Here is a 15,125-nt window from a genome sequence, read left to right on the forward strand (position 1 = left end):
CTTCTTCTGGACCAGTGAGTAGACACAGTCAAGATGGTTCTTCTCCTGGACTAGTGAGTAGACACAGTCAAGATGGTTCTTCTTCTGGACCAGTGAGTAGACACAGTCAAGATGGTTCTTCTCCTGGACCAGTGAGTAGACACAGTCAAGATGGTTCTTCTCCTGGTGTCTGTGACAAGTTCATGTCTCAGCATCAGAACTCGAACTTTACATGATGCGCCTGAACGCATCCATCTTCCCAAGTGATGCTGCGCAGTGATTGGCTGCCGACCCTCCCCCCCTCCTCCTCCTCCCGCCTCCACACACACTCTCACACACACACACACCGAGCCTCAGTCAGCGGCGTCTGTGCGGCTCCTCACACACTCATGCGTGTGTGTGTCCGCGCGTGTGTTCGCCGGCGGTGTGAGGATGCGCCTGCGGAGAGTCGTCGCGTCAACCCAGGAGAGTACCCGGAGATAACGGCCTCGCCATGGACTCGCCCGCGCTCTCCACCTTCGTGTCGTGGAGCATCATCAAGGCAGGTGTTTCTGGGGGTCACGCACGTGGGACACTTACCTGGGATGCCGCGCTGGCTCCGATGACGTCACCCGTCGGTCTGCGGGCGACTCACCTGTTGATGTTTGAGTTTGTTGAGCAGCTACTCCGGGTACTCCACTGTCCAAGTTGATGATGGGATTGGTTTTACGTTTCAAGTGCAGAGAAGTAACAATATTATAATAAATCTACTGACGGACATCGTTGGAAATTACATTTAATTGAGTAATGATCAAAAATAACGGATGATGTTTTGTGTCTAATGTATGTTCTTTGAGCTATTACAAGTATTTTAAATGTAGTTGTTTTAAAGAATGCATTTAACGTAAAACAAATTCATTTTATGTCATTTTATTTTATTTTACCTACAATCACTTTAAATAAGAAAAGTTTGTATATAAAGTAAGTAACAAGTCACAGGAACATCCGTTTAATACTCAACTGAAATGCATTCATGAGAAAAGTAAACTAAAAACTATATGTATTAAAATACAGAAGTATATACTGCTTATAAAAACACTTGCAAGTTAAAAATGTAAATTTTTAAAAATGCATTTTATTCTGAAAAGTGGTAAACCTCATTAAAGACTAAAATAATATAGTAATTATAAAGAAAATGGATTACTTTATTGCATTATTATCATTTGTTGCAATAATAACTGGACATAAAAGGTTTTTAAAAAACCTCTTGTGTTGTGAGTTGATTGTATAACATTAGCCTCGGATAACGAAAAGACAGACTTGAAAACATGTTAAATCCTGTAAGAGACGCTTTAATTAATGTGAATATTGTTCAGACTTGAGAGTCCGACAGTAAAACTATTATTTTATTTCCGTTCTTTATGACCTTTGAACCTGAAGTGCAGCTGCCCAGATTTACAAACATGTCTTGTAGTCCAGAAGCAGGAACTCTACGTGCTTGTCTTGTTCCCGTTAAAATAATTTACAGAGGTCGTAAAAATATATCAATGAAATACTTGATTGACATTTAATCAGGGAGGTACAACGGAGCCTATAATGTTGTCCAGAAGCGTTGATGTCACTCTTGACGGCATCATTTGTCTAATCCGTCTCTAACTGTATTTATCGTCCCCAGACGCTGCATATCTGCTGCTTGCAGACGTCAAACTCTGCACGGGCCGACCCTCCTGACTGGTTCCATCATGGTAAGTACCTTCACTCCCAGGAATGGATCTAAGGTTCTGAGGTTGTGGAGGAACTTCATCAAGGACAGGGTCTCTCGTAGCTGCTGTGAAAGCATCTGAAGGTGGTTCCTGACACGGTTCTTCTCCCCCAGACTACGTCTTCGTGAGTCCGGAGGAGGTCGACTCCGAGGGTCGCCTCCTGACGCGCGACGTGTCCCGACGCCGCGGCAGAAGGTCCGTCTCCCCCTCCCGACACTACCGGCTGTCGGCCTTCGGTCGGGACCTTCTGTTGGACCTGCGCCCCTCTTCGGTGGTGGGTCCGGGGTTCTCGGTGCAGGAGCTACGCCGGGACGTCATCACGACCGTGGTGGGAGGCGAGGCCTTCGACGACTGCCTGTATCAGGGATTTATCCGGAACATGTCGACCTCGTCGGCCGCCGTCTCTACCTGCGGTGGACTGGTGAGTCGCTCTTCTTCTTCTTGAAGATGGTTAGGTCGGTTTGCAGGAGCAACGTGTGAAAAACCATCAGCAAAAACTGCTACGTAAGGTCAAATAAATCTAATTCTTATTTGACATTTACGCCCTGGAGTCTTTGTCCTGGGAGACCTCTCTGTAATTACGCCCCTCCGGGTTCGTGGGGTGACTTTTCTGAGCTTGTGCTCACACATGTCCAGCAGCATCGAGACACATTTGTCTCCATAAATTCTTCAGTCACCTGGTCCATCTGCTTCCACCTCAAACATCCATCCATCCATCACCTGGTTCTCCACCTCTTCTCACCTTCCAGCCTCTTCTGCTCTCACAGCCGAGCTCAAGTTCATCCTCCGTCTGACTCGGTGACTTCGCTCAGTCCAGTTCTAGGGTTGGTTCTTCTCAAAAGCAGAAGTTATAAAAGCAGATTATAGAAGTGCTTTAATGGTTTAAGTAAATGTCAAGATCAACATGGACTAAATGAAGAACCTTTAGAGACACATCTCTGCAGGACCCGTTTCAAGTTCAAGTCTAACTCTACATACAAGTGAAAGGGTTTGCTCATGGGCACTTGCACCGGCCGACACCGTTGTGTTCCTGGGACAGTGGGATGTGTGTCCAGAGCCAACTTCTACCGGTTCAGGGACTTTCCTTCTGAGCGAGAGGATGTACATTGAGTTGTCAACAGCAGCGAAATCGAACACATCCCGAAGTGAAAGCGCTGAAGTCATGATGTTGACGGTCGGTCTTCGTATCGTGTTCGCCTCTGACTCCAGCGAGCGGCAGATGGACGACGGATCCCTCGGATGAAGGCGGGGATGGAATTAAAAGCAGCACTGGGGGATTTTCGCTTGTAAATCCGCGTTAATTGTACGAGCGTTTTAATTACTGGTAAAGCTGATGTTCCCGAGTGGAATGAACTCTTCTGCACGGCAGATGAAAGGCTGTATATGTTGAAGGAGGACGGAGGGATCGAGGGGGGGGATCCACTCTTGGTTCCCTTTCTTCTTTTGAGGTTTGCTGTGCGCAGGTCGCTGAGCTGGTTGACCCCAATCCTGTCAGCTCGAGTGGGTACGAGAGGGGTCGGGGGGGGGGGTTGAACCTGGACTCTGGCTGCAGACTTTTTGGTGCAAGTTCGCAGTTTCCCAGAGGGTTGGAGTGATTTACTGCCCCCCTCGCTCCCACCAGAACCTCCCAGCATGGGTCTATTCTCTCCTGGGTGAAGATGGCCAAGTCCAGAACCAGCTGGTGCTTGTTCTGGTCCGACTATAATCACTCTTTACCAGAACAGCCCCTCTTTCCTCAAAACCGATGAGACTGAACCTCCACCTCGAGTTTTCTCAAATGGTTCTGAGCTTTAAATGTAAATATATATCAAATATCTATCAATCTGTTTTCTATATGTTTCTGCTGCAAACTATTTAATTCATGAAATACTAAACTTAAGAAACTTCTCAGACAACACCTTCAGTGATGATGCTTTAGACCATCTGGATCCACTCATGTTTTGAAGGATTCCTCAAAGCATCCGTCCTAAAGTTTCGATTGAAATTGCTTGATTTTCAAGTTATTTAAAGACGGATGAACAGATGAACACAGACGGAGGTAAACGTTCATTATGTCACTAGGATCCCAGCCACGTGGCAAGAGTCAGGGATGTTCCCCATAAAGGATACAAACCCACAACCATGTTATTTACACGGGATCATCTCTCTAAACAACTGGACCTTTGAAGGATACGGACCTAGAAATCGTTTCATCCCTAAGGAACGGAACCGCCGCTGTCTGAATAGTCGTGGATTCTCTTGCACATAACGACTCTTTGGCCCTGATTTCTGGGGTATTTGTTTTAGCTCTAATCCCATCTGGCTACTCATTGAGATCCTTGCCAAGGCGGTCACATTGTCTTTTCCCCGCGCAGCCTCGCTCGGATCCGGGCCAGCTCTCGACCCATTTGTACCTGTCCACTTCAGCTGACTCTCAAACAAATTGCTCCGAACCGCCCGTTTTAATTTGCCTTCCAACAGACAGACCGGGTCTCAGCGGAGCTTAGGTTCTGGTGCTGCAGGGAGGAGACGTTTCCCTGGTGGTCTCGATGCTCGACAGTGATGAAGTGCCCGCTGTTGGGTGCCAGCGGGAGAGCGGGTCCGGTTCTCAGTGTGGGTTCCGACGCTTCGTGTCGCCTTGTGCGCCGTCTTTCTCACACAAGACTAATGACCCGGTCCAAGCGGTCGCTGAGACCTGGACAAACAGAAGTCGTTCATCAAACGCGACCCACTGTTGTCGCGGCGTCACTGCAGGGCGACGACTGCACGACCACTTGTTGGCAGAACCAACGTCTGCATCAACGTTCAGATGTTTGGGGGAGACTTGAGTTGGTAGTAAATAGTTTAGACTAACTAACTCACACTGTTGACCAAGAGAAATAACTTAGATATATTTGTAAAGTGTTGATGTGTGTGTGTGTGTGTGTACATGTATAGTATCATCAGTGTGTGTTTGTACAAAACTCTCTTTTCATTGAAATATTGACATTAGAAAATTATCTTAAGCTCCGCCCACTGAAAACACTTGTTTTTCTGGAGATTAAATCTTGTTGACCATAACCACACCCACTCTGCTGTGATTGGTCAAGGATGGAGGTTTGTCACTGCGCCTCATCAATCGTCTCTACCTTCGTTGTATAAACAAAGCGGGGCGTGATTACAGCTGGAGGAGTGAAGCCATTATTACGTCATCATGGACTCTCGTAACCTCTCGTTCGTCCAGATTTCAGAGCAACTTTATAAAGTAATAAAGTGTAAAACATGGTCATGATGAGAAGTTTTGAAGAACATTCACTACATGTCAGGAGAGTTGAGTTTTCACATTAGCTGACTTTGAATAAAAAATGTTTAGTCCATTTTATGTCCAAAACTATATTTCCTCGACTTGAGCTCATACAATTGTTAATAAGAAACACGTTCTAAAACAAGTTTTCACAGATCAATATTAACATATTAAAGATGCTTTTAACTTTAATGTTTGAAATGTACAAAACATTTTCCAGCATCATTTCCATCTTTAGAAAAATATAAACATCATTCTAATCTAATCATTCTTATTCTTTATTCTTTTTTTTATTGTTGGGTCCAAGAGCGTCTCCCAGCTACACAGGGTAAGAGGCAGGACACACATAGACCGACACTCGCTCACTCATACTGTTGACTTTACTAGACGAGGGTCTCACCCCCAGCAGCGCTGGAGGCTCAGAAACCTCATTGTTTCAGATAAAAACTGGTTTGTTGAAACGACCTGGTGGGTCACGAGCAAGAAGCTGCTGTAACGTGACACTATGGGTGGAAGCCAAGGGTCAGTCCTTAAACAAACGTTTTTGATAACTTCTGTATGTTTTGTTTGGACTCTGAGAACAAACTAGAGTTGTCAAAGAAACTCTACTTCAACTCAAGACCTTCTTGATACCAGTGTGAAGAACTTTTTAAACTTGATCGTTCTTTCTTCACATTAACTTCAAGCTAAGGTCAATGATTTTTTTATTCTCATTACACTTAATTTAAAATATACTTTAATTAGAAAAGTTACAACAATTTGTACAAGAGTTTTTAGACTATTTCTCGTTGAAATTCATCACAAAATTGCTGTTGTAGTTAAATATCTTGTTTCACAAACATAACTTTGATCTAAACTTTGATTTTTTGACGCTGACAATGTTTATTTTATTCTCTTTGAAATTCAAACTTTAAATATTTTGCAGAGTAACTCTCAGGGTTTTAAATAAAAAAATACAGTTGTTTTAATTATAGAACAACATTGAATGATATTTTATGACAGTTGATATAATTATTTAATATAACAATATGTTTATCTTTAAAGCTCACGTAAGACTGCCAGTGATCATGAAATATGAAATAACGAAGTGATTTGTTTTGTACTTTGTATTTAAATATCCACTGAAATAATAATGAATCATCAACTTCTATCATCACCCAGACATAGTCCAGTGACCTTCTCTCCTGCAGAAGATAGTCCTGAAGCTTGACCATCACTCAGACCAGACTCAGTGACAACAGACCCTCACAGCAGGGGGTCTGGCGTCTGACATTCTCTCTCCGCCACACGACGAAGTCAAGCTGTTGAGTTTTCCTTCTCACGTGTTCAGCACAGCAGCAGGATTGTCTCGACCTCCTTAAGTTGAGTCTTTGACTTCGTTTAGAGCTTCGATCCACAACAAAAGCTACATTTCCATGTGTATGAGCGGCGGCGGGAGTTGCTGCTCGACCCCCTGCTGGGTCCAGGCTGGAGACCCTCGGCTCCAACAAAAGCTCTCGTCGTCTCCAACACTTTCTCCTGCGACTCCGTTTACGAGACGCTGAGCAAGTTGTGCGAAGACAATTAGTGAAGAGCCCGAGGTGGATCTTAAAGGCCCCGGGGCCCCTTCACACATCCTCAGACCCTCCAAAGCCAGTGGACCCCAGGGGGGCCGCAGCAATGTAGACCACAAGCCGAGTCTCATGGTCTTAATTCAACTCCTCACCCCACGACCAACGACCCCAGAACTTAATCTCAGCCGTTTTTACCCCTAACTATCTGTTGAACTATTTTTATTTTAAGCGCAGTAGCGCCTCCTACTGGTCAGATGTTGGATCAAACTCATAAATCAATGGACCTTCATTTAAGTCACAGGTCTTTTCTTTTTGCCATAAATCTCAAGCAAACATCCACTAGAATCTCTTCTATCGCTGTCAATATTTCCAGACGTGGACAAATGCATCGAGTATTGAATCAGACGTACGTCCTTCAGCGACAGGTTTGTGATCAAAACGCTGAAGATATAATATAATATAAATAAAACGATCAACAAGAGTCCAATATCTTTATAGAAAAAAACAAAAGGATATGAAAGTCGGGGAATAAAAGAGAAACAAAACAGAAACATAGAATCAAAATAAACTACAGTAACTAAAGTTGTGAATGTTGACTCTGATGAATCTCTCACGTGAAATACTTGAAAGTTCAAGTATTCAAAGTGCAAATGAATGGAAACAGTTGAAATTATGTCATAAAGAAGAAACACTGATGTGAAAACAGTGAAATAAACTGGAAAAGGTTTTAAAGAAGAAAAAAAAGAAGAAAAAAAGTACTAGAATTTGTAGTAGAAGTAGAAGAATTAGTAGCGGGAGTAGAAAAAGTAGCAGAAGTATAAAGTATATGTATTAGTAGAAGTAGAAGTAGTGGTAGAAGTAGAATTACAATAAAAGTAGAATTAGTAGTAAAAGTAGAATCAGTAGTAAAAGTAGAAGTAGTAGTAGTATTACTAGTAGTAAAAAGGATTGGCGAGGAGAAGCAGCACAGTTTAAATCATAAGAATAAGAGAAATAAGAATAAGAATAAGAATAAGAGTAAGAATAAGAATTAGAATAAGAATAAGAATAAGAATAAGAATAAGAATAAGACATAAAGAGAAAATCAGGATCTCAGTACTGTGAATGCTTAACAGCTTACCAGCATTCACACAATAAAGTGGAACAGAAAACATGGAGGTCAAAACACAGTAAAAAAAACAGTAAACAATAACATAAACAAATTGGGCAAACAGGAAGTGACACGACACCACAAGTAAAACCCAAATAAAAGTATCAAAATCAATCAATCATCATGTGCAATCCTGCGTTGTTGTAACGTTAAATATACATTCAGTGCCTGTGAACGCAGCAGCACTACTTCAGATAGAAGGTATTACTGCACATGTATCTGTGAACATCTACTCGATTTAATCACACGTTTATAAAACTCTCTCTGGACGCGTGAAGCGACACATAGTTTGTGATGATCTGAAGATCTTCCAGCTCTTTGTGAAAGTGTGAGAGTCTCATGCGTTGAGACCTGAACGGAACCTGAAGTGGTGTTTAAGCGAGATCACAGGTCCCTTTAATTTGCTGCAGCAGTGCAAGTGTGAGTCGGGAGAGCAAAGGTGGTCTTTCTGTGCAGACCAACCATTCAAGACTTTTAACTCGTGTGTGTGTGTGTGTGTGTGTGTGTGTGTGTGTGTGTGTGTGTGTGTGTGTGTGTGTGTGTGTGTGTGTGTGTGTGGAAGAACATCCCCGGTGTGTGCAGGAAAGATTCAACTTTCTACGACATTCTAATCTTCAACATACTGTACAGGAAGTGTTATACTCGCACTGTTAGCTACTAGCTTAGCTAACATGTATAGCATTCAATTTAAAATGTCCTGTAAATTACTGGTGAAAACATTTTTTATATTTCTTTTTACACTTTGTATTTGTGGTGTGTTACGGGGTGACAAGTCAACCTCTAGCTAATGATTTATAATCTACTATCTACTACTAACTACTACTATTAACTGCTTATAAGAGCAAATCTATCATCTTTGATTATGATCATTCTATGTTTGGATCTTTTGAAGGTCCTTGTTCTGTTTCCTTTTTTCTTTGCTCTTTAAATTTGCACTTTGTTATCTATTTCCACTTTGTTCGTAAGGTTTGCACTTTGTTCTTCCGTTCCTGAAACTTGTTTGCCCTTCTATCGTCTGCTTCGACTAGAACTCTTCAAGAATTAATTAATTAATTCTTTAATACATTTTCTTTAAATGAATTAATATTCAAGAAGGATTGAATAAGGTTGATCTAATCTAATCTAAATCCATCACATCAAACTGTGTGTTGCTTGAGACTTTGGCTCCTGCAGTGGTTTGACTGCTGTCTGTGATGTCTCTTAAGGAAACAGTGTAAAGGTAGGATTACAGGAAAAACATAAAGCATTTTTTTTAAATAAATTTATTTTAAAAAACATTTCGAATCAACATCTTTTTATCTTTTTAAATAATGACATAATAAAATCTGGTTTAAAAAAGAGGATTTTGAACGATTTTTTTTTATATATTTCCTGGAGAATTTTTTTGATATTGTTGTAAAAGAGAAAACGAAAAAAGTATGTATTTACAATAAACTGTGTGTCATCCACAGCAAAATGAAAGAAACTGATATTTAGATTCAAACATTCAGTTTCTTGTCGCGTCGAGTTTCAACCTCTGTTGATAGTTTGTTCCCAGTTTGAGGAAGTGGATGATTTTCCAACACAAACACGGCGGTGTTGACAAACGCAGCTCGGTAATCGTCGGAGGAATCGGATGAATATTCTTAGAGCTTCTTTGCTCCTCCACTTCAATGGCGACCGCTAACCCCGCCGTCTCCTCGCCAACATGGCGGTTTGGGGTCTCGTCTTTATAAACTCTTTCAAGGTTTCCCACCGTGACATTCTAAGGCAAATGACTAAGTGCTTACACGCTGGTAAAGACCGGGCCGAGCTGGGAAGCTGGAAGCCGGTGATTACTGAGCTCCAGAGCAACATCTGCACTCCAGCGGAGTCACGTGATCAGGAACAGCCCGGAGGCCACTGGCGTTTCCACTGCAGCTACCATCGGAATAATTACAGTCCGCCTGTGAATGTGGCTTTTAAAGAGTATAGAGGAGGAAGAGCAGACGCTCGTTTAGGATCCTGGAATAGAAGAAAGTGCAAACTGGCAGAGGGACGATGCGTTCAGGTATCAGTCCTTCCAGAGCAAATATTGAGGGTCATAGTCGACTTAAAATAGCACCGAGACGGTCCATAACTCTGCCAAGGATCTCATTTTACATGACAAAATTAATAACAACTTCCATGACTTGTGTTGACTCGGCAAAATCTAAAAACGTTTTTTTTTTTACACTCAAATATTGACTTTTGTTTCGTAAAAGTCAAAAACCCGGTCGACTTGTTTTCCGGCTCCGGGTTCAGTCGCGGACGGACAGATGAAAAGACGCTCAAACGAAAGGCGACAGGCCACTTTGTTGACGGCCGACGCCTCCTCTGACCTTCAAATTCCAAACTCTTTTGGTCCAAGCGCCGCGGTCACCTTAGGCCAGCGACTAATTGAGGCGTTGTATTTGATATACAGTAGATTACGGCTGGTATCAACACTCTTCGGGGCACGCCTGGTCGAGCTATAGGCCTCAGTGTAGATGAACCGTGTCGGTGCTGAGATGTGGACTTTAAAAAGGCCCCACAGAGGTCACTGAAGTCTAAGTCCAGGGAGTCCTGCACTGAAGGAGTCTTCAGCACGGACTGTAATTAATAACACGTGGAATCTGTGACTTAACCATCTTTTACTGAATCATGTCTAAACCAGAAGGATGTGTCTCGCCTGCAGTTCATACTAAACTCTGCAGCCAGAATTCTGAGCCGCTCTAGTAGAAGAACTCACATTTCTCCTTCAAACTCTTCACTGGCTGCTCTAGTAGAAGAACTCACATTTCTCCTTCAAACTCTTCACTGGCTGCTCTAGTAGAAGAACTCACATTTCTCCTTCAAACTCTTCACTGGCTGCTCTAGTAGAAGAACTCACATTTCTCCTTCAAACTCTTCACTGGCTGCCAGTTTCTTTCAGGATCATTTTAAAATTCTGGTTCTTACTTTCAGATCTATTCATGGTCAGACCTTCCATCAGTGATCTGATCCAGACTTACACCCCAGCTCGGGCTCTGAGGTCTGTGGATCAGAATCTACTGATGGTTCCTGAACTTCCGGACCAGAGGAGAGAAATCCTTCCAGACTGTTGCTCCTAAGCTTTGGAACCATCTCTGTGTTTGATGATCGACTGGACAATACTACACATATATACTTGTTGCTACAATATCACAACACCAGAGTCAAGTACTGGACAATACTACACTGATATACTTGTTACTACACTATCACAACACCAGAGTCAAGTACTGGACAATACTACACATATATACTTGTTACTACACTATTACAACACCAGAGTCAAGTACTGGACAATACTACACATATATACTTGTTACTACACTATCACAACACCAGAGTCAAGTACTGGACAATACTACACATATATACTTGTTACTACACTATCATAACACCAGAGTCAAGTACTGGACAATACTACACATATATACTTGTTACTACACTATCACAACACCAGAGTCAAGTACTGGACAATACTACACATATATACTTGTTACTACACTATCACAACACCAGAGTCAAGTACTGGACAATACTACACATATATACTTGTTACTACACTATCACAACACCAGAGTCAAGTACTGGACAATACTACATATATATACTTGTTACTACACTATCACAACACCAGAGTCAAGTACTGGACAATACTACACATATATACTTGTTACTACACTATCACAACACCAGAGTCAAGTACTGACCAATACTACATATATATACTTGTTACTACACTATCACAACACCAGAGTCAAGTACTGGACAATACTACATATATATACTTGTTACTACACTATCACAACACCAGAGTCAAGTACTGGACAATACTACACATATATACTTGTTACTACACTATCACAACACCAGAGTCAAGTACTGGACAATACTACACATATATACTTGTTACTACACTATCACAACACCAGAGTCAAGTACTGGACAATACTACACATATATACTTGTTACTACACTATCACAACACCAGAGTCACGTACTGGACAATACTACACATATATACTTGTTACTACACTATCACAACACCAGAGTCAAGTACTGGACAATACTACACATATATACTTGTTACTACACTATCACAACACCAGAGTCAAGTACTGAACAATACTACACATATATACATGTTACTACACTATCACAACACCAGAGTCAAGTACTGGACACTACTACACATATATACTTGTTACTACACTATCACTAGATATACTATATATATTCTTGTATCGTGATACTTATCGTATCAGCAGATTCTTGACAACTGATACCTCTACTCAGTAATAATGTCACGACCACCTGTCAAAGTTAGAACTGGTTTTCCTTACGAAGGCGGTCATAATGTTTAGTGCAGGTTTGAGCGTGACTCATCACTACGATCATTAGTGCTGACACTGCCAGTAACCATGTGGACACACATGCAGAGGAAGCATCGCACTCTTGCAGCGGAACCTCCGGTCGGCAGAGACGGTGGATGTATGGATGGATGAGTGGTCCGGCCACGATGGCAGCTCATCATAGATCCAGTGTTGTGACAACACAGGGTCTCTCTGCGCGCCCCCTCTTTTGTCCCGACCCTGTTTGTTTTGCCACCTGCTGATCTGAACCGGGTCACTTCAACAGGAGCAACAACACACACACACACACACACATGTTGTCACACACTTCAATGGGCCGCTCTAGAAACAGACACACACACGAGGGTCAGAGGTTATTGGGTCACTGGGAATGTTTGTGTGTGTTTTCCCACTGGAACGTCGCCATGTGTGTGTTTTGGGGATCCGTCTGTGTCTGTGATGCTTTGTGTGTGTTTGTACATTGTGCGTCCATAAAAAGAGTTTCTTTGTTTTGTTGTTTCCCTCCAGTCCGGTTTGATCCGCGTGTCGGAGCAGCAGGAGTATCTCATCGAACCACTACCTCATCATCTGGCCCGACGGCACAACTACACCGCGCCCCAGGGTCGCCGACCCCACGTGGTCTACAAGCGCTCGGCAGAACCAGCCGTCAGAAACCGACCGGCCCGCTCGCCGAGTCACGACTCTTCATCGTACACTGACCATCGTCACCATGACTACCAGCACGGGAAGCTGCAGAGGCAACACTTCTGTGGACGCCGCAAGCAATGTATGTAAGGAAACTACATTTCTTTACTCTGGTGTTATGATGATGTTTATGAAGATTGATAATTGAGTTGAAAAAGAGACGGATTAAACACTGCCTTGTATGTTGTGAGCTGTAAACTGGTCGCTGCGTCATAATAACTTAACCCCCTGCCGGCCCTTCACCACTTCACCCCCTCAGACATGCCAAAGCCACCCGAGAGCGATCGCTTCCGGCCCCCAGACGAGTTTGAGACGCCGGAGGCGGGTGAGACCGGGCGGTCTCGTCGGTCGCCCATCACTTCCAACAGGGTCGGGGGCCTGAACGTGGAGACCCTGGTGGTGGCCGACAGGAAGATGCTGGAGAAGCACGGCAGAGAGAACGTCACCACTTACGTGCTGACAGTCATGAACATGGTGAGTGTTGGCGCGAGACGACGGATCGGTGATATACAGGATGATGTTCTGAAGTATTGAAATGACATCACAGGTCTCGAGTCTATTCAAAGACGGAACCATCGGCACAGACATCAACATCGTGGTGGTCAGTCTGCTGCTGCTGGACCAGGAGCCTGTGAGTGACCTCGTACATCTGCATTTAACTACCGTATGTTCAGGACTATAAGTGTCTCCGGAGTACAAGTATCTCCAGACATAAAATGCATAATAAAGAAGTAAAAAACATATATAAGTCGCACTGGAGTATAAGTCGCATTTTTGGGGGAAATTGATTTGATAAAATCCAAGAACAGACATGTGATCTTGAAAGACAAGTTAAAATAAAACTAGAGGCAACAACAGAATAATTGTACGTTACATTACATGAAGTGAGAACCTGGTATGTTAACATAACATATGAAGAGTTATTCAGAGAACTATAGCATCAATAACTAACTAGTTTACCAAACCATCCGTGTAACTCCAAATAACTCTTCATCCTCGTGTCACTTTTAAACAACTAACTAACTCCGGAGGTAGAAGATGCTTCCTCTTCTACGTGGAAATGATCAACACAGGCCTAGAGCGCCCTCTTGTGGTTTAGTGTGAAAATAACATGTGAAATGATATACCGCTAATAATGTGGTAATAATTTCACACATAAGTCGCTCCAGAGTATAAGTCGCACCCCCGGACAAACTATGACAAAAAACTGCTACTTATAGTCCGGAAAATACGGTAGTTATTTTCATACGGAAAAGCAACTCAAGATTATTTATTACTTTGGAAGAAGAAGACTGCGATCAACTCTTATCCCGTTTGTGTCCAGCTGGGTCTGACCATCAACCACCACGCTGACCAGTCCCTCAACAGCTTCTGCCAGTGGCAGTCAGGTCTGGTGGGGAAAGGCGGCAAACGCCACGACCACGCTGTCCTGTTGACCGGTCTGGACATCTGCTCCTGGAAGAACGAGCCCTGCGACACACTGGGTTCGTTGATCAATTAAATACCGAACTTCTTTACTCCCATCATATCCAGTCGAAGACTTCTTTGACCGCCTGGTCTTCTCTCACCCACAGGCTTCGCTCCCATAAGCGGCATGTGCAGTAAATACCGGAGCTGCACCATCAATGAGGACACAGGACTAGGTTTGGCTTTCACCATCGCGCACGAGTCAGGACACAAGTACGACCTGCTCTTCACCTCTGTTAACTTTCTACAAGCTTTCAAATAACCTACTAGTTGCTCCTCTTTTTCAGTTTTGGGATGATTCATGACGGAGAGGGGAACCATTGTCGTAAAACCGAGGGCAACATCATGTCCCCCACTCTGGCGGGTAACAACGGCGTGTTCTCCTGGTCCACCTGCAGCCGGCAGTACCTGAGTCGCTTCCTTGGGTGAGTCTTTGTGTAAGTAATAGCACTTTTAAGCGACAGCTCTCATTGTCAAGGTTTGCTGCCATCACAGGACGGCGCAGGCGTCGTGTTTGGTGGACGAGCCGAAGCAGATCGGACAGTACAAGTATCCGGAGAAGCTTCCTGGGCAGCTGTACGACGCTGACACGCAGTGCAAGTGGCAGTTTGGTGCCAAGGCCAAACTGTGTGGTCTGGACTTTGTTAAGGTACTTGAAGTTTGAAGTTGTTGGTTGTTGTTGGGAGCTGGCACTGCAACAACATCTAGGCTCACAGTCATCACGGTAACATATTACTACTTTTTAACACACACTAAACGGCCTTTGGGTGCTTGAAACTGCCAAAAATGCTAATTCCCAACAGCTGCTGAGATGCTGCCTCTCCCATGTGTTTGTTGTACTTCCATGTGCTTTAAGTGATGCTTTATTTCTGGGCACCAACCGTTAATAGACCTATGTGTAAAGAGATG

The 15,125-nt window shown here is 43.3% G+C and overlaps 1 protein-coding gene across 1 annotated transcript in view; it reads left to right on the forward strand.

The window, feature by feature from the left end:
• The first annotated feature begins 472 nt into the window (after window positions 1-472).
• adamts18 (ADAM metallopeptidase with thrombospondin type 1 motif, 18) overlaps window positions 473-15,125 on the forward strand; it is a 53,569-nt gene continuing 38,916 nt past the window's right edge. The window contains exons 1-10 of the mRNA XM_087793127.1: window positions 473-649; window positions 1,634-1,703; window positions 1,835-2,142; window positions 12,573-12,831; window positions 13,009-13,223; window positions 13,297-13,380; window positions 14,074-14,233; window positions 14,324-14,429; window positions 14,504-14,641; window positions 14,712-14,865. Of these exons, the coding sequence (XP_087649253.1) occupies window positions 473-649; window positions 1,634-1,703; window positions 1,835-2,142; window positions 12,573-12,831; window positions 13,009-13,223; window positions 13,297-13,380; window positions 14,074-14,233; window positions 14,324-14,429; window positions 14,504-14,641; window positions 14,712-14,865 (1,671 nt within the window). The remainder of the gene's footprint in view (window positions 650-1,633; window positions 1,704-1,834; window positions 2,143-12,572; window positions 12,832-13,008; window positions 13,224-13,296; window positions 13,381-14,073; window positions 14,234-14,323; window positions 14,430-14,503; window positions 14,642-14,711; window positions 14,866-15,125) is intronic.

This window comes from Callionymus lyra, chromosome 6 (genome assembly GCF_982586985.1).
Source record: "Callionymus lyra chromosome 6, fCalLyr1.hap1.1, whole genome shotgun sequence".
NCBI classification, from domain to species: Eukaryota; Metazoa; Chordata; class Actinopteri; order Syngnathiformes; family Callionymidae; genus Callionymus; species Callionymus lyra.